General features: G+C 47.7%; 1 protein-coding gene across 21 annotated transcripts in view; it reads right to left on the bottom strand.

Moving 5' to 3' along the window:
- Window positions 1-406: 406 nt before the first annotated feature.
- Window positions 407-18,441, bottom strand: part of JAKMIP3 (Janus kinase and microtubule interacting protein 3) — a 69,167-nt gene continuing 51,132 nt past the window's right edge. For 11 of the 21 annotated variants that reach the window (XM_032694471.1, XM_032694480.1, XM_032694479.1 and 8 more), the window contains 5 exons: window positions 16,428-16,631; window positions 16,036-16,101; window positions 15,058-15,099; window positions 13,108-14,325; window positions 407-2,046 (listed from right to left, as the gene is read on the bottom strand). In XM_032694471.1, coding sequence (XP_032550362.1) covers window positions 14,179-14,325; window positions 15,058-15,099; window positions 16,036-16,101; window positions 16,428-16,631 — 459 coding nt within the window. In that variant the 3' untranslated portion in view covers window positions 407-2,046; window positions 13,108-14,178. Of the gene's footprint in view, window positions 2,202-2,824; window positions 2,978-13,107; window positions 14,326-15,057; window positions 15,131-16,035; window positions 16,102-16,427; window positions 16,632-18,441 lie in introns of those variants that run through there. The other 10 variants (XM_032694486.1, XM_032694487.1, XM_032694488.1 and 7 more) reach the window with 5 other exon arrangements.

The following is an 18,441-nucleotide window of genomic DNA, read 5'->3' as shown; positions in this document are numbered from 1 at the left end:
TCCCGCCGCGCTTCTGCCGCGGCCGCGGGCTGCCCGCACCCAGCCCCGCAAAGCAGGCGGGCAGAGCCTCCTCCTGCCGCCCCGACATGGGCCCGGGACCCCCCGCGTTCCCCCGGTGCCGGTGCCACTGCGCTCCCTCAGCCGGCTCGCCCTCGGGAGAAGAGCCCAGCGCTGCGTTAAGAGCCGCCCAGGGACCCCCCCGCCCCTCCTGGTGCCCATCCACCCGTGCCCATCACCACGCACGACCGGGAGGTGACATCTCCCAGCGCCAGTGACGGCAGAGACAGCGCGGTTGGCCCCCCGAACGCCCCCCCAGCCCTCCCCCCAGCCATCTCCCGGTGCCCCAGGGCCGCCAGTGTCGCAGTCCAGCTTCCCCATTGCCTCAGCCCCAAACCAATTCATCCAATTTGAAGGTTTAAAACAGATCTTTTTATTAAAAGTTGACAATAATTTATGTATTTTACAAAGGAATAGAAAGTCTGTCCATATATATCATAGGAATCACGATACAAAAATATGTGTAAAATTCTGTACTCAATCGCTCCAGCCCCTGGTTTCGGGCTGTTGCAGCACTGAACCCAATGTTCTGTATTTTGGATATGATTTTGGGGTTGGATTAGAGGATACAGGTCACGCCGGCCAGGGGACCAAAAAACTCCATTTTCTCCGCGTTAATGTTTTGCATAAGTTTACAACAATCCCTTTTTATAAACTGTACAACACATCATACAGGGTTTAATACACGTATTCACAGGGCGATTTCCTGAGTCGAAGCTAAACCTGTTCCTGTGCACACACACACTGCCGGGTCCAAGGAGCCGGCGCCAGTCCAGGGGCATTGTCTCTTCCTGGTCAGGAATTCAGTTCACAAGCCGTGTAAGGCACTCAAGGAATCACTGAAGGCTACAGATATTATAAAGCAGAATACTGGAAATAACAGCCACATCCTCCAACAGCTTGAACAAGAAGTCCAGGCCTGACACACACATGGCGGCGGGTTTGGGATGAGGGGGTGGCCCCCCCTCCTCCTGCTGCTGTACACCCGCACTGAGGGGCTGCAGGAACCCCCCAAGTGAGGGCCCTGTCCCCTCACCGTGGTCCTGGGGCTTGGAGACCGTGTTTTAGAAGATGCACCAGGGCCAGAGGTGAGGAGGGAGCAGCCGAGACCCGACACAGCTCATCTCATGGACAGCACCGGCTCCAGCTCGGCCCCAAGCCACGGCCAGGGACTGATCAAACAAACTCATCACACAGAGCCCAGAGGGGTCACAGACAGAGACCAAGAACCCAGCAGAATCCCTTCCTGTGGAGTCAGGGAGCACATGGATGTCAATCCCCTCTGTGCATTTATACAGAGCAAACAGTTCCGAAAACATTCTTGGAGCCATTTTTTCTTTCCTATGTACAAATCTTCTTACATATTTATATTGACATATAGATAAGCACAATCCCTTATTTACACACAGATCTGTCCTGTACAGTTGGCTTTGTAATTAAAACCCCCAGGATTAAGGAAGTCAAGTCAATGGGAAAACAGAACTGATACTTGAGACAGAAACACACAACAGGCAAGAGCACAGCCTGAGTGAAGAGCCATGTGATGGACCCAAGTCACTTCCTAACACACACCTCAACCATCACCTGCAGGGCTTCCAGTAAATACAATATTTTAAGACATGAAGTGTTTCAGTAGAACTCAAAATGGAACTGTTTTAGGTGAGAAATGCAGAAGAGAAAATGCAGCTCATCCTAGAATCCCAGCACTGGTATCAGGATCTGGTAGAATTGGAGTTTGTTAAATTAATTCCATAATATAATCATTTGCTGATATCAAAATCCACAACCTTTGCCTTAAAACGTTGCATCCATCCAGTACCAGTATCACATTTGAACAACTTACTCCGTTTCCACAGCTGAGCTCCCTGTGCTGGGTGAAAAGAAGTGGTCAATGCACAAGTGTGGGGAGAGGGTTTAGAATTTCAGTATCAAGGGGTTTTCTTCATAGCTTTACAAACTCGAGCCAAGCTTTGGAAGCAGTGCAGGTACCTACAGAACAAAATAAACACAGGAATTAACTACAGCTGGGCTCCTCTCCCCAACATGGGATTTTCAGTTCCATTCCATGGGCTGTGCTGTGTTGTGTTAAGCAGCTCTCAGTTAAGTCTAAGTTGGCACAGGCTTAGCCAATTGCTGGATTTTCCCTGAAAAAAAAGAGGTCATTTATTAAATGTTAAATGTACTGTTTTCTCTAGGCTGTGCCATATATATCATATAATTCATTTTCCTTAATCAACACTCCCCTAACAGTTTTGGGTAACACTCAGAATATTGTGATGATAGTGATGAATGAAGAATTTAAAGTTTGCCTCATCTGACAAGCTCTGACAGGACAAGTTGATAACCACAGAGCCAAATTCCACCTCCTCAGGTGAGGAGAGACAGCACAAAGGACGTGGTGCCCATAGGTGGGAGGGTGGTCCTGCAGCTGCCCTGACCCTTCCTGTGCACCTCCTTGGACCTATCTCTGTGTTCTCTATTTCACACTCAGCTACAAGACCACTGCCAGATGGAAGGGGAATTTCTGGGGCAGACACAGAAGCAGAACAGTTCAGCCAATGACTAGAAAGGAGAGAACCCCCCATTCTCTGACCCTTCTCCATCCCCCTTTCCCTGTCTCTTCTCCCCCTAGACCTCACGAGCAGCTGACACCCCCCTTCTCAGCACAGCCCCCACACTGGGAATGAATTAACCCTTCCCTGCCCACTCGGCCAGCAGGTTGGAGAATCCCAGACTGGGTTGGGCTGGAAGGGACCTTAAAGCTCACCTCATTCCACCCCCTGCCATGGGCAGGGACACCTTTCACCACACCAGGTCCTGGAGGTCAGGTGGCCCTTTCGTCCCTCCCCAGTAGACCCTAGACAGGGACACACTGCTCACAGGGGGACAGTAACACCCCAGGAATTCTCAGAAGCAATTCCTGAAAAGACACAGGACTTAAGAGAAACCAAGAGTAACTAACACCGGCTTTTCCAGATGCCACTTTGCTTTATGCCCGGCTCTGTCACTGCTCATGGCACCGGGGTGGCAGCGCCGGGCGGGGCGAGGCCGTCACAACGGGTTTGGGTGAAGGCAGACGCGGTGCCTGCGCTGGGACCGCGGCGCTGCCACTTCAAATGTCACTCAGTGCGCCCGGGGCTGCCCGGGGCTGGCCGTGCCTCAGATAAAAGGCACAGTTACCGCTCTCTCACCCCGCAATCTCCTGCCAAAGAGGGATTTTTTTAACAGAAAGCTGTACAAATGGGACAAAAGCCTTTCAGAAATGGTGATGGACGGAGCGCTAATATTTGTGCATCTGAGCGTTCACAGCTTGTGGAAAACGGCAGCTTTGCTGGATAGAGCAGTGCAGGAATGCAATTCCTCAAAGATTATGGGTCACATTTCATATGGGAGAGGAATCATAGAATCCCAGACTGAGTTGGGCTGGAAGGGACCTTAAAACTCATCTCATTGCACCCCCTGCCATGGGCTGGGACACCTTCCACTATCCCAGGTTGCTCCAAGCCCCATCCAGCCTGGCTTTGAACACTTCCAGGGATCCAAGGGCAGCCACAGCTTCTCTGGGCAATCTGTGCCAGGGCCTCACCACCCTCACAGGGAAGAGTTTCTTCTGTACAACCGACCTAAATTTCCCTCTTTCAGTTTGAACCCATTACTCCTTGTCCTGTCACTACACTTCCTGATGAAGAATGATCACTTTCATCAGCACAGCCCCTCAGCAAGGCTGCAATGGAAGGAGACATATGTATATAAATATACATACATATGTTTCTTTCTTTATAAGTGGTGCTAAGGGGATTTGCTGGGTTTGTTTAAACACATCACCCTGAGCTGGAAATCCCATTTCCACATTCTTGCCATCCGTGTGCCCCAGCGAGGGGCTGGTGGCAGTGGCTGAGCCCACCAGTGGTGGCAGTGGAATGCAATTTGGAATCCAGCTTGCAATTTGGAATCCAGGACCTATGAAGTTATGGGGGTTTACAGCAGATAAGGATCAGGGTACTAATAGTTATGGATCTTTCCATACTTACAGAAATTACACCTGCAACCCCAGCTTGGACAGAGTGCACCTGATGTGATTTTTGCTAACACTTGCCTGTGTGAGCAGGATGAGGGGGTGAAGACCACTCAGGTAATTATCTACTCAGTGAAAATTAGTCTCTGCAAAAAGTCAGATTCTGACTGCATTTGAGACCACACACACACGGCTTTTGTGGCAAGAGGAAGGGTTACTGGCTTCGAGAATCTCAGCAATCAGCAGCCCTTCATTGTCACTTGGTTATTAAATTCCTAATTTTTACTTAAGAACTAAGAGCACTGTTTTGCAGGACATCCCAGTGAACATACCCAATGGTGTGCTTTGTTCCTGACTTGGAAAATTCCAGGGTTTTCCTGCCTTAAGACTGTCATATCTACCAATGGAAGGAAAATTACTGACCCGACCCATTTATGCTGACAAACCCTGTGAGCTTAGCAGGAACTGCCCACAAGCATAAAAGCACTTCATCTCATTAATATTTATGGCCTGGAATCTGAAACGCCCTTCCTGGGCCCCCGAAGCTTTCCAGCATCTCTAGGGCCTGGGGGGAGGCTGGAGCTGGGCTGGGGATGTCAGGCACTGCTGGAGTCTGTGCCCCTCATCTCCACCACTGCTCTGCCAGGTCGGGACTAACAGGAACAAGCAGCACAGCTGAGTTGTAACCATTTCTGGTCACTTTTCTACACAGTTTTGTGCCATAAGCAACCCACAGGTCGGGCAGAGCTGGGTTGCTGGCATCACCCTCCTGCACTGCAATCAGAATGCCGGGGGCTCTGTCACCACAATCAGGCTTTGCCTGTCCCTTCCCAATGAAGACACGAGGAATTCTGACACAGACACGCTATAAACTGCTTCTGCTATGGGATAAAATAGTGCTGGTCCCTTGAGGCTTGATAGAGGGGCTTTAAAAAGCTGTTTTCTTCCATTACAAATCATTTATTTGTGATAAAATCTTGATACTCCTCATTTTGCACACACAAATATATGTGCACAGAAGCCTATGGCATTTTCTTTTCATGTTGGACTTTGAAGGAGTGTATAACAGAGAATGGGCAGAACATTTATAATTAAAACTATTTAATGACTCCTACCCCATCCAAAAAGCAGCTTGTGTGAGCACAGCCCTGGTTCTTGTGCTCCCACCAGAACAGGTTAAACAGATCTATTTTAACTCTGCATTGCTTTCACAAAAATGGCTGATTCTGTGCTGAAAACTGTTAGTTTTGTCCTTTAGAAACCTGGTTTAGGTTAATTGCTGGTATCATCCCCTAATTATCAGGGGTATTTCATTTGGGTACACGGTGCATATGAGTGAATGCAATACACTTATATATACTTTTCATGTAATTTGTAAATCATATTAAAATGTTTTTTAAAAAGACAGATATCTTAGAAGACAGTCATTATGGTGATGGAAAACACACACAATAGCTATAAAATATATTTACATTTTGCATAATATATAAAATGCTGGGCAATATCCTTATTTTTTACACACAGAAACAGCATCAATTTGTTTTTCAACTAAATAAAATAAGAGAAGAAAGAGAAGCTGGGGCTGCCCCATCCCTGGAAATGTCCAAGGCCAGGTTGGACAGGGCTTGTGAGACAGTGGAAGGTGTCCCTGCCCATGTCCAGGAGTAGAATGAGATGCGTTTTAAGGTCCCTTCCAACAAAAACCATTCTGGGATTCTAATTTAAAATATTTGTCTTCTCTATTTGCAATAATGGGGATTTTATAAATGTCATTGTCAGTTAAGCCTTAGAGAAATCTCTGTTTGTAAGGCCCAGGCAGCGAATTCATGACTGGAATCCCTTATGGCACTTGCGTCCATCTGCTGCCACAGCTGGAAGGGCTGGAATGATCCTCAGGACATAAATCCTTGGGCTGGGAGTGTCTCCAGGGGCAGCTGGGATCAGGAATGTGGTGTTTGAGGGGCTCCCGGGAGAACTGCAGACAAAGCAGCCATTCAGCTCCACTCAGCCTGGGCAGACAGAGATGGATTTTCTGTCCTTTCCCAATGGACCTGCAGGAACAGGAGCAGGTTGGTGGCAGCAACCGGCGCCACCGGAGCTCCTGGGGCAGGGGGAAGGGGATGGTGGGATGGCACCTCTCTGGGTTCACCTCCAGCAGCCTTCCCTGTCCAGACCTGCTCATGTGCAGGTGTCACACAATCACAGCATCATGGAATATCCTGAGTTGGAAGGGACTCACAAGGACCATCCAGTCCAACTCCTGGCCCTGCCCAGGACACCTCAAAAGTCCCACCCTGTCCTTGAGAATGTTGTCCAAGTGCTCTTTGAGCTCTGGCAGCCTTGGGGCTGTGACCACTGCCTTTCTCATGACTTCTGGTCTCTTCCAGAACATGTGCTCCAATGCTAAATCCATGGTCAGGTCTCCCCTACAGTTGCCATAATTACACAACACAGAAGGGAATAAACCACCCCCTGGTTCACCTGTTCTGCACATCAGCTCTGAAGGGCAGTGGAAACAAATAAAGAAACAGCTCTGAGAAATAATAAATCATCACCCCCTGTCAAGAATGGTCACTCCCCAGCATTATTCCTGTCACAGAACCCTTGGCACAGGGAGGGTGGAGCTGCAGCTCTGGCACAGGACAGTTCAGCAGGACGGGCACGCGGGCAAGCTGAAAATGCAGCACTAAGGCAGGATAACACCTCAGCCTCCCCATCACCTGCTCCTGGGGAAAAGGCGCACAAGGATGTTCCCCAACAGGAACTCCGGGCCTCCAGGTGATGGCACTGCTCAATCCCACTGGAACATCCTTCTCTTGCCTTCCTTAGAATGGAGGGTTTAGGAAACACAGCTGCAATTAACACTCTCAGAGATCTGGTACATTATAAATGTACAGCCCCCAGAATCCTACAGTCACTCTCTCAGTATAATCAGCACAGGGTGAAAAGTGGCTTTGATTTGATGGTGGGTGAGTATTTTACAATCCCTTTAGTTCCATGACATCCCAGCGCTGCCAGCGCGGGCTGCTCTGTCCGTGACAGCTGTCCTGACACTCCTCTCATCCATTTGCTGTATCCCCGGGCTGTTTATAACATTCTTGTTTATAACAAGGAGGAAAGTGCCCCCTGGGGCAATGTGTCTTCAGAAAGCCATTGACAGAACAGAATTTCCTCTGTCTGCCTGTACAGATCTGCATGAGGCCAGGATAGTCTTAGTTACTTGGACATGTTCTCCTTTCCTGGGGGAGGTTTCTCTGGGGTTTTTGCTGACCTGGAAGTGCAGGCACATCACTGGGCAACCCAGCCCCCTCCCTGTCTGCACTGAAGAGCCGCTCCATGAAGAAAAATTGATTTTAGTGGAACACAGAAACACCCAAACCCTACACACAGCACAGGTTTGTGGCAGACACGGCCACCTGTGCATGAACCTCTCCAGTGTGGTCAGGATGGAGTTGTCCTGCTCCCAGTCCACCTCACAGCCGGGCTGTCCCCTCCCTGCCACCCAGCTGGCACCCCAGGAGCACCAGATCCCTACCCAGCAGGATTAGCTGCTGCAAGGCTTTCCCCCCAGGACACAATCTGACCTACAACATCTGTCTGACACTTTACTGCGTTTGGACAGTGACTCCAGGAGAACCACAGGTGAACATGGTCCCTCTGCCACCTGTCCCTTTTCATTCCATAGGAATTAGTAACTTACTGGAAGGATTTGGCACAGTTACTTGGGTGGGGCTGGGCAGCAGCCACCCTGCCCTTATGTGTCTTTATCAAACCAGACCAAACTCAGAAAAACAGAAGTTTAAGACTTGACAACACGAAATCCCTATAACTAATAATACTCAAGAGTAAGTCAAATATTCCTTATTCTCATGTAATTATCCAACCAAAAATCTTCAGATTTGGGACTCTTCCCAATATATCTCAACCAAAAATCTTCACAATAGTTTTTTATGCTTCTATATATGATCTTACATCAGCATTGGAGAGGACAGATAATATCCAGGCAACCACAGAACCATGGAATATCTCAAGTTGGAAGGGACTATAAGGGTGATCGAGTCGATGCTGATCCACATGACACTATCAAACAGCTGCACCACTTTTTTAGAGCTATTGTATGAAATCTTTAGGAATAAAGACCATGAATTTACAAAAATTTGTACCATCAGCACTGTGAATTCATAAAAAATTTTTTTTAATCTGGTAATTTGCATTTCTGTTCAAAATTTGATCCTCCAGATAAAATTTAGGTGTTTTGTTGTGCATTTTGGCTTTATCAGAAGTGAAAGGGTGAGGTCCCTGACAGGAGCCAAGAAAAGGTTCCTGGTAACTTTTGCTACAGGATGCTCAGAAAGATACATTTCTAATTCCTTTGATGTTACATATCAGTATAGCAACTTCCCCAAAGGCTTTGACCTCTGCATGTCTGGCAAATGAACATTGTGCATATGAAAATGTAATTGTATAAATACATGGGGTGTGTGTACACACATGAATTTACAAACATAGTGCAATTTTTTTTAAAAAGCTCTCTTTATAATAGATTTTCCAGATAATTAATTCTTCAGGCTAACACTGAGTTTGGTACATTACAAAAATACATGTCCTTATTATTTATGAGAACTCAGCAAGACCTAAATTAAGGGAGAGAACTCTTCAGATGTGATAAGAATTGAACCTGCTCTGCTTGGGGAATGAAGGATAAAATGAATGATTATCTTTAAACCAGCTTTGAGGACCAGGCTTTTACCCTGCCAGTCTCAGCTCTGTATAGAGTTAGGCTGAGTTTTCTTTCTAAGAGAAAGCTAAGGATGGAAGGCACTGGTGTCTTGAGGGGAGGCAGACAGGACACCAAATTGCTGTTATTGGGCACAAATTTGCAGGATGTTTGCACTCTGAAAAAGCTCTTCTTTACTTCCCACAGACACAAGAATACCCTGTGAATCATTCAAGGCCAGGTTGGATGGGGCTTGGAGCAATCTGGTCTAGTGGAAGGTGTCCCTGCTCATGGCAGCGGGTGGAACAAGATGAGCTTTAAGGTCCTTTCCAACCCAAACCAGTCTGTGATTCTGTGCTGTGTGTGATATCCCTAAAACAACACAGGAATGGGGCTGCTTGGTTGTAGAGAGGATGAAAGAAAGGCTGGTTCCAGGTCCTACCCTCTCTGAACCTGCCCAGGAAGCGCAACCAAAAGTTCCTGCTGCAATAAACCAGATGTTTGGCTTAGAACCAAAACCCCAGCAAGTCAGTGACAAAGTGTTTTCCTGTGGGATTTGGCAAACCAGAAAGGAGCAGGCTCTACACAGCCCAGAGCTCTGGGATGAGCTCCAGCCCTGCCTCAGACCTGGCTTAGCTGTCCTTCAGCACCAGCAATGTTCCTCCTGCCCCAGGGCCTCCATCTCATCCCGTCTCATCCATAAATTCAGACTGACATTGTCATTTCTGTGCATTTCAGTCTGGAGCAGTCCCTGAGACAGCGAAGCAGAAACACCAGGCAAGGAGACACTCTAAGCTTTTATATAAATTGACAATTATTAACCCACTGGAAATCTCTTCATTATTGCTGAGCCCAATCTTGCTTTTCACCGAGAACAAGAAATCCACAGGATTTACAGCCCAGTAAAAGGGAGTAAAAGCTTTTGAGCCAATTCCTCTGTGCCTTCCCAGGAATGCCTTTGCTCAGTGGGAGTCTCCTTGATGGCCTGAATTTCCCCTACACTTCACTTTAAACAAAGATGTTTGGGGTCACCCTGCACAGCAAAGACCTGCCAATTAGCATTCTAATGATGCAGCTCATTAGGGCTCCTGTGAGGGAAGTAATTTCCAGCCCCTTCCAGAATGCAGGAGCTCACACACAAGGGGTTGCTGATGAAGCCTTAAAGGGAATTTCAGCTCCAGTAGCTCCTCGTCTCCCCTGTGGATCCTCTCTGGAAGGATGTGCTGCTGACCTCAAAAAAACCCCAACCTCTGCTGACAACTGGAGCACACCAGGAACACAGAACAATTTGATTATTGTTCGACAGATCAATATATAATGTGATTTAAAGAAAAGGAATTATCTACAAAACAGAAGCTCACATGGATAGAGCCTGAACCAGTGCTGAAGGAGGTGGCCCCGCTGGAGCTCTGTGGGCTCCCACTGGGGAAATGCCCCCCATCCCACTGCACCTGCTATCTGTTGTCAAAATCATGAAATACAGACTAGCTTGGGCTGGAAGGGTCCTGAAAGATCATCTCATTCCAACCCCCTGCCATGTTCTTCTTTCCATCCTTCTATCACTGAAAACATTGAAAATAATAATTTAATATTAATATTTTCAACTCTTTAGTTCAGACTGAAGTAATTAAACTGTAATTACAGCAACATCTTCTGTTACTAGTAGGAAACCTTTACAGCCACGAGTCAAAATGGATCCCATTCAGGTGTGACCCTTCTCCAGGGAGGGAGTGATTAAGAGGGGGCACAAGATCTTGTTTCGTCTTTCCAATTCTATCTGTGTCAGTCAGTCCAGGTTAGTAAGAGGCAGCACTTTCTGTGCATTTATCAGAAGGAATTTATTTACAGAAGATGTTGTGTGGCAGTGAATGGGCAAACACCCCTTCCCCTCAGATGCAGCATCTACAGACACTTTCGAGGCCAGTCTCTGTGCTCTCCACCCTCCCAATGTGGGCCCACTCACACGCACACACAGAATATCATATTTGGTAACAGCATTTAGCTGTAAAGGGCATGGCCTGGTCAGTGTCCATATCTCACAGAGCAGTGGCTGGGCTGGGGCAGCCCAGGGGCTGCAAAAGGACAGGGGATCGTAGGCAACAAAAAATAGCGAACAGGGAAAACTATCATCTGAAACCCAACAGCATCACGTCCTGGGTAATTCCAGCCTGAGGGACAGGTCTCCTTCTGATGACCTGCAGGGGCTCAGGGGTTTGCATCCTGAGCCAGAAAGCCTTTTGGCCGGATATATCAGTGCTGGGATGCAACCCCCAGATTCATTTAGGATTGATGGAATGTGTGCTTGGGCATGTGCAGCTGAATTCCTAAAGTATTCCAGTACACAATACAAGCTGGTGCATCAAGCACAGATTTTCCTGATGTAGACCTAGGCTCCAGCACATCACAGATGTTATTTCCTTTGAATAAACAAATATCGAATGGAGTTATAATTAATGTTGGGGTTTTAATTAAACTGAGATAATCAAGGAAAAAAATGTGGATGCTCAAGCCTCTTCTATAAATGTAAGAGTTAATACCTGTATGAATTTCTCTCAAGTAACTGACAACTTATTTACTTGGATATAGGTGAGTGCTACCCATCCCTGGGAGTTTCCAACATTACTTAAAACACACACTAAAAATAAATAAAATAATAACCTAGAACTGCTTAGAAGAATAAAATAGCCTGTAAAGCAGCAGTTTATGATCCTGCAGGACACAGAGTTCCCAGTTTCCTTAGGCTGCAGCACCCTCCAGTGGGGTCCCTGCTGACAGGTTCTCTGCCACAGGGACACTCCCATCCCCCCCACCCGGCTGCTGTTCCCTTCAACCCACAGGAGAGATTAAAATTGTAGTGGAATTAAAAGTCGGTGCTTAATGAATGCATAAATTTGGTGTGTAAATAACACTTTTATAAAGCAGCTTTCTCAGTGCCTGCACATATCTGTGTTTATACAAATGCTCGTATTTCTATTTATGCATCATTCTAACCCAAATATTTTTGTACCTAGACAAGCACAAATACTTATATAAAAATATTATTAAAAGCACGCTGAGAAGTTAAGCAGTTGCAAACTAAACCAGCCAAAGGCACTTTGAGCCCTGCCTGGCCTCCTGTGCCTGTGTCACCTCTGACACCGCTGTCCCACGCTGCCCCAGCACCCTGAGCACACCCACCCTTGATTCCTATTCCACATTTCAGAGAATCCCAGAATAGTTTGGGTTGGAAGGGACCTTACAGCTCATCCAGTTCCACCCCCTGCCCTGGGCAGGGACACTCCATAGAGCATGTTGCTCCAAGCCCCGAGGCTGGTGCGTGTGGGGCTTGGCTGGGGCAGGACTGTGGGCACAGAGGGGTTGGAGTTGGATCTGCTCAAGGAATAGGTTGGGCAGCTGAGAAAACAGGTCACAGGGTCATGCCCAGAAAGCCAAAAGACTTTCTACTTCTTCACTTCAGGGAGATTTCAGTGGTTCTTGTTAAAACACACATTCTTAATAAAGAAAACATTTACTTGAAATCTAACTTCCTGTTGAGTTGTCCAACAGACACTTCAGAAAGCCCTAATTATTTACAAGCCAAAGCATTTTTATTTTCCTCCTTTGAGGGATTAAAGGCTTTTTTCGGTTACTGAATTCACAGATCTCACTGACCTCACTGCCCTGGAAAATCTAGCCCCTGGGGGACTGGTGTGACACCAAAGGGCACAGAGCACTGGGACCATGCTCTGAAACCTGCCAGCTGCCTAGCCAGGTTCAGTTCCCCCTCAAACATCCCTGAATCCTTCAATAATCCTAAAAACAGGACCTTCAGACAGTGCAAAGGTGGCCACTTCCCCTGTCCCCATTGTGGTTACCAGTAACTCATTACCAGCACAAATCAGGAAAAAAGTGAGTGAAATTGTGAATTTAAACACTTTTCTGGTTGCTATTTGTCTTTTCAATGTGAAATGAAAAATATTTTCATCTCCTGCATTTAAAACATGTATTTTTAAAAGCAGCACAACTGCTTTTTGTCCACACAAATTTGACAGTGTATTTAATTATCCCCCAGTAATTTTGTGTTGAGTCACCACCGATCTAAAAGCATAAAGACAGCATTTGTGATTATATCCCACTGAAATTCAACACCTAAATTACAGAAGTAAAATAGAGACAAATAAATGATGTTTAAATAAGGACTTTGGTAATTTCAATACCAAATTCAGTGTTTTCTCTGTTATCATCTGAAGCATTTTAACCCCAATGGAGACAGACTAGCAGGTGAGGGAGTTCCAGAGCTCACAGAAACCCAGAATGAGGGGGTTCCAGCCCATCTTACCTGCCCGGAGCTCTGTCTCCTTCCTGCCCTGTGCTCCCAGGGATGGGATCTTTGCCATGGCTGTGAACAGGACCTTGTTCCTGGCCTTGCTCCACAGCCCCGGGTTTCTGTGCTCAGCTGCAGATCCCATGTGGTCTGTGACAGTCTGGAATTTCTTCCGGATTTCCCCTCTTCAGCTGTTTTTCTGGAGGATTCCTTTTCCTTCCTGGTTCCTGCACCAGCCTCCTGGGCTTGGGATCCATGGGATTTGTGCTCCCTTTCCCCAAGGTGAGGACATTTTCCAGCTGACATCATCTTCCAGTTGACAACATCTTCTGCTCCCTCTTGCTGCCTCCCCCAGCCCAGCACGTGTGGATCAGGGATAATTGTTTTAGTTCACTCTTTCCCAGGCTGAACTTTTTGCTGGGACAGTGTTTAGCCTTTTATCATCACTCAGGGACAGCAAATTATAAATTATTGTGTCATTTTGCTCATCATGGTTTTCTGAAAACTCAAAAAAAAAATTTACAGCTTGATTTCCTGAATGTAGCTTCATGATTTTCCCTAAAACTGAGCTCTTGGGATATTCAACAAACCACGGGACAAACCCTGTGTTACGAAGAAATACGTTGGAACAAACCACTTCATTTTCACTCCTATTCATCTTGTCACGAGCTACTCCTCTGGAACTCTTCCTAAAGTCTTCTTTCAAAAGAGATTTTTAAAGAACTATGGATAACAAATATAAATGTGTGACATACAAACAGGACACGGGCACTTCTACACAGAAGCAATTTGCCACCTGCTTAGCAGGGAACCAAAATAATTCAGTGCATCTGAATTAGTTCTGTCGCTCCTGACAGAGCCAAGAGCTGTGTCCAGCAGCAGAGCCAGGATTCCACTGGAGGTTAGTTCAAGCAGCAGAGCCAGGACTCCGGGAGAGGGCTGTAGGAGAGGGAGGAGGAGAGTTTTTGGCTTTCATTGTCAGCTTAGTTCTGCCTTTTCCAAATGCTCCGTCAGGGATTTCAGTGGTGTGGATGTGGCCTGTGCAGGGATCTCCACACCCCCTGGTCCAGCCCCAGTCTGAAAGGATCACAAGGATTGCACCTTCCATTGCCAGTAGCAAAGTATGAGAGAGATCTGGGGGGGTGGAAAGGGCAATGTCTCTGTTTCGGTCTCAGGAAGCAGGGCTGTCTTCCTGGGAATAACAGCAGGAGCAGCTGTAGCTCTCTCAGTAGGCTGAAACAAGATATAAAAACATGGATCAAAGAAAAGCCCATCTGGGCAAAAACAACACATGCAAAACTTCTGTAAGGTTCTATTTATAATTATCTCTTGAATTGTGCAACTGATAAAAAAGGATTTGTGTTATATTCCATTTGCGTGGGGAGCGTTTTCCTCAATGCCATCTATGCCATAGTCATTTCTGGCAGCACAAACAGAAATTGGGCAATTTATCCCCTATTTATATGGGGAAAAGGGGGATTCAGGGAGTACTCAGGGCCCTGTGGCATGATGCTTGGAGGAACACACCCTTATAAATGCCATGTTCTCCCCAAACCCCTCTGGTTGCTGTCCTGGAGGTAGGACAAGCTCCCTGGCTGTGAGCAGGTCAGACCCCATCCATGTAGGGAGAGGGGCTGAGGCTTCCATGGATTTCCAGCAAGGATCAGCTGGAGCAACCTCTGATGAAGTCATGAATAAGCATAGAATGGGTGTTTTCCCTGTTTCCCTTTTAAGCCTGCTGAATTTTTCCTTTTCCTTGTCCTTCCCTCTAAAGAAGGAAATTCTATTTGACAAGATTTTTTCTGCTGGTGCCTAGATTTCATGGGTTTTAAAGGCTTGGAGATTTCCATTTTTAGGTTCTCTGGGGTGCCCAGGAGACCCTCCAATCCTGCCAATACAGCAAGGGAAAGGCTCTGATGCTTTATGAGAAGAAGAGGAGAGACCAGAGGTGACCCGAGGGCTTACCTTGTGCATGTGGCCTGAAGGGCTATGACCAAAGAATGAAAGCTAAAGAGAAAAATAAAAACAAAAATAAAAACTGAAAAGGGGAGGGAAGAGAGGAAAAAATGGAAGAGAAGAAAGAGATTAAGAGTTTACAGTGTGTTTAGCTGAGACAAAGCTGTGGTTACAGACAGAGTGCAACAAAACTCCCAGGTGAGAGGAAATATGGAGTGTGAAGTTGGGTCCAAGGGCTCGGGGCTCGACTCAGCTCACCAGAGCCCCTTTGTTCCTTGGACTGGTGACAGTCATCCCCTGCCTTCTGAACCCAGCCCAGTCACAGCCACAGGCTCAGGGAAAATATCACCTGAATTCTTCTGACACCTCAAAACCCCCCAAACCCAACCCTGATGGGGTTTGGGTTCAGTCTCAGGTGCAAGTCCAGCTTGTTGGCCCTGACCAAACTGTGCCATGGCCATGTCACTGGAAATGGGTGTGTTCAGCTGAGGGCAATTTTGGGGTCAAATACATCAGTTCTGACTGGAGAAAGGCAGATGACAGGAACTGTGGTGGCAGTGACAGCTGTGGCTGCAGGTGAGGGGACAAGAGCGAGGCCCCTCATTCCTGCCGGGAAAGGCTGGTCCATGCAGCTGCATGGGAAGATGCTGGAGATGGGAGGGAGGGAGCAAAGATCCTGGCTCCTTCCCCAGAGCACCTGCTGACCTCAACCCTCGCTCTCTCCCATCCCAGGGTGGATGGACCCCCATCTCTGCCAAGTCCTGCGTTATGGACTTCACTGAAGGACAGCAGAAGGAATGATTCAATTTAAGCAGTCAACCTGTCCTTCCCAGAGGGACTGATCCAAGTGCAAACTGGTTTCCTGGAGCTCTCCCACTTTCTCTCTGCACTGCACACACGAGCTCTCTAAGGACATTTCCTTAGCCCAGGTGAAATGAATAATGGTCATGTGCACACACAGCAGCTGTCCCAGCTGCATGACCTTACCTTTTCCTCTAACTCTTTTATTTGTCTTTTTTGGCCTTCAATTCTTTCTTCTAGCTCTTTAATTCTCTGTCAGATTTCAAATAAAAAAATATTTATTAACCAACCAAATAACAGATGTACCCAGAAGATGCATTAGTTTGGGGGATATAAATTGGATGTGCTATGCTTCTACCAAAAATACATTGGGTATTAAGCTGCAGGTGAGTCCTCTGTGAATGTCACTGTGTGTGACGAGGTCAGGAAAACCAAGATGCCCCGTGTGCAGAGTTATCCAAGGCCAACCAACATCTGCCCCGGGACCAGCCAGTGGTGGGACAGCTCTAGGAGGAGAGGCTGGTGCTCACAGGGACCGTCCCACCCTGGATCCCACCGTATCCTGCCCCTGTGCCCACCTGCTGTGCGTGCTGAATGAGCTCCATCCTTTCCCGCAGGATTTGGGCGTCCCTCTCCCGGAGCTCACTCATCACCTGCCGCTTCCATTGCTCCACGGCGCTCTTCAGCTTCTCCTTCTCCTCTTCTGAAAGAAGTTCGGAAATTTTGGCTCCAGCTTCTTGCTGCAGGGCATCATAGAGCATGGCTTCTAATTCCAGAATTTGCTAATCAAAAACAATATAAGGCTGTCAGCTCGACCTTGTCCCTGGTGGGGTGAGGAGTTTGTGAGGAACTGAACATCCAGGTAAGGCAGTGGGAGCAGTGGAGGGGTTTCTGTGCTGAGCCTCCCACACAGGACAGCGCGTAAAACTCAATTCAAAGGGAAAATACTTCAGGCTGCCTTTATCCCATGGGGTTCTGAGTAGCACTGGAACTGGAACAGCTCTGGGCCCAGTGCAGTCTGCCCCTCATACATGTGTGGGAGTCAGCTTATCCTTCCTGGGGATGGGAGATGGCCATGGGGAGAGAAGGGAAAAGGAAAAAAAAGAAAAGAAGGGGGAAAGGGAGAAGGGAATAGGGAGAAGGAAAAAGGGAGAAGGGACATTCAAAGAAGACTCATTTTGTGAGTTACTGACACTTTTTACATGTAGTTTTCAGTCCCTCAGTTCCCCTTTCCCATCTCTCCAGTTCACAGCAGCAGAGGACACGGCAGGACCAGTCCATGCTCCTGCCAGGAAGGAACAACTCCCTGCTGTGTGTGTGCAGATTTTGTACCAACCAGCTGAAATGTGGGAAGGCGTTCCCAGCCCTTCCTCTGGCAGAGCTCTCAGGTCTGAGAGGCTCCATGCTCAAGGAAATGAACCTGTCTGGTAGCTGGGCTCTGCTCCTGCAGTCTCAGGCTGCAGAGCCTTCACTGTGTCAGAAAGGGCGCCTCACGCAGGCGGATGAGCCCTCCAGATTCACTGAGATGGAGTGCGTGGGAAATGGGCTGGCAGTGTTCCCCCAGGGTCACTGAGCCTGGCACCTTCCTAGGGCAGGTGGCCTTGCCAGACAATGTCTTCTGCTTTGGAATCCAAGACAAATGTTATTCCCTCAGACAAGCCAAAAGCAAGCTGCGATCTTTTTCAGCAAGTTTGATACAGAGCAAGACAAAGGGCAGCAACTGATGGCACCTCTGCACACCCTCTCCAGAGCTGGTGGTGTCTTGCAAAGCTTTCTCTGGCCTCAGAAGAGTCCCACTGCAATAGAATCACAGAATTCTTGTGGCTGGAAAAGTCCTCAAGGTCCATCAAGTCCAACCATTCCCTCAGCACTGTTAAGGCCACCACTAACCCATGCCAGACTGGGGACACGGCTTTTCAAGCCCCCCAGAGTCTGTTGTGATAATTCAGCTCAATTCAAAATCATGTTTCTCCACCCGAGGCTGCTGGTGGTATTTCCTCACTATGACTTAGCAGAGCCAGGACAGCGGAACACACTCACAGGGACAGTGACACCCTGGCAGAAGTTACAGCACTGACGATAACCCACCTCTGTGGGGAAGATCACACCAGATCCCAGGAGAAGATTCTGCTTTCCCATTTTAAAACAACCCCAACACCCTCACTAACCTTGTCCCAACAAAACACTGTTACTTGAGACATGGATTTGTGCTTGGCCCCAAACTGCTGGGCCTGGGCACATTCCCTGAGCAGAATCCGCTCCAGCAGCCACTGGAGTGAGAACTGTGCAGACAGATTAGCGGTTCCGGCTGGTAATCTTGTTGGCTCCCGTTCAGGAGGGATGGTGATTAGCAGCTCCCCATCTCCAGGGGCACAAAAGAAACATGGAAGTGAAGCAAATTTTATAAAGCAGAAGAGCTTTTGCCTCTCGAATTGTGGGGCAGAACAAAGCTTTCTGTTGCTTTCAGGCTGCATTTGTGCCCGGGAGCAAAGCCCAGTGCTCTACCTGGGATATGTGTGTGATGCCTTCAAAAAATACAGGAAAACTAAATAATCCTCTGCCCCCTCTGCATGGGCTGCACAGAGTCACTGC

This window comes from Chiroxiphia lanceolata, chromosome 8, assembly GCF_009829145.1.
Source record: "Chiroxiphia lanceolata isolate bChiLan1 chromosome 8, bChiLan1.pri, whole genome shotgun sequence".
Classification (NCBI taxonomy): Eukaryota; Metazoa; Chordata; class Aves; order Passeriformes; family Pipridae; genus Chiroxiphia; species Chiroxiphia lanceolata.
The sequence above is the reverse complement of the archived record's forward strand: the minus strand, read 5'-3'. Positions and strand labels throughout refer to the sequence as shown.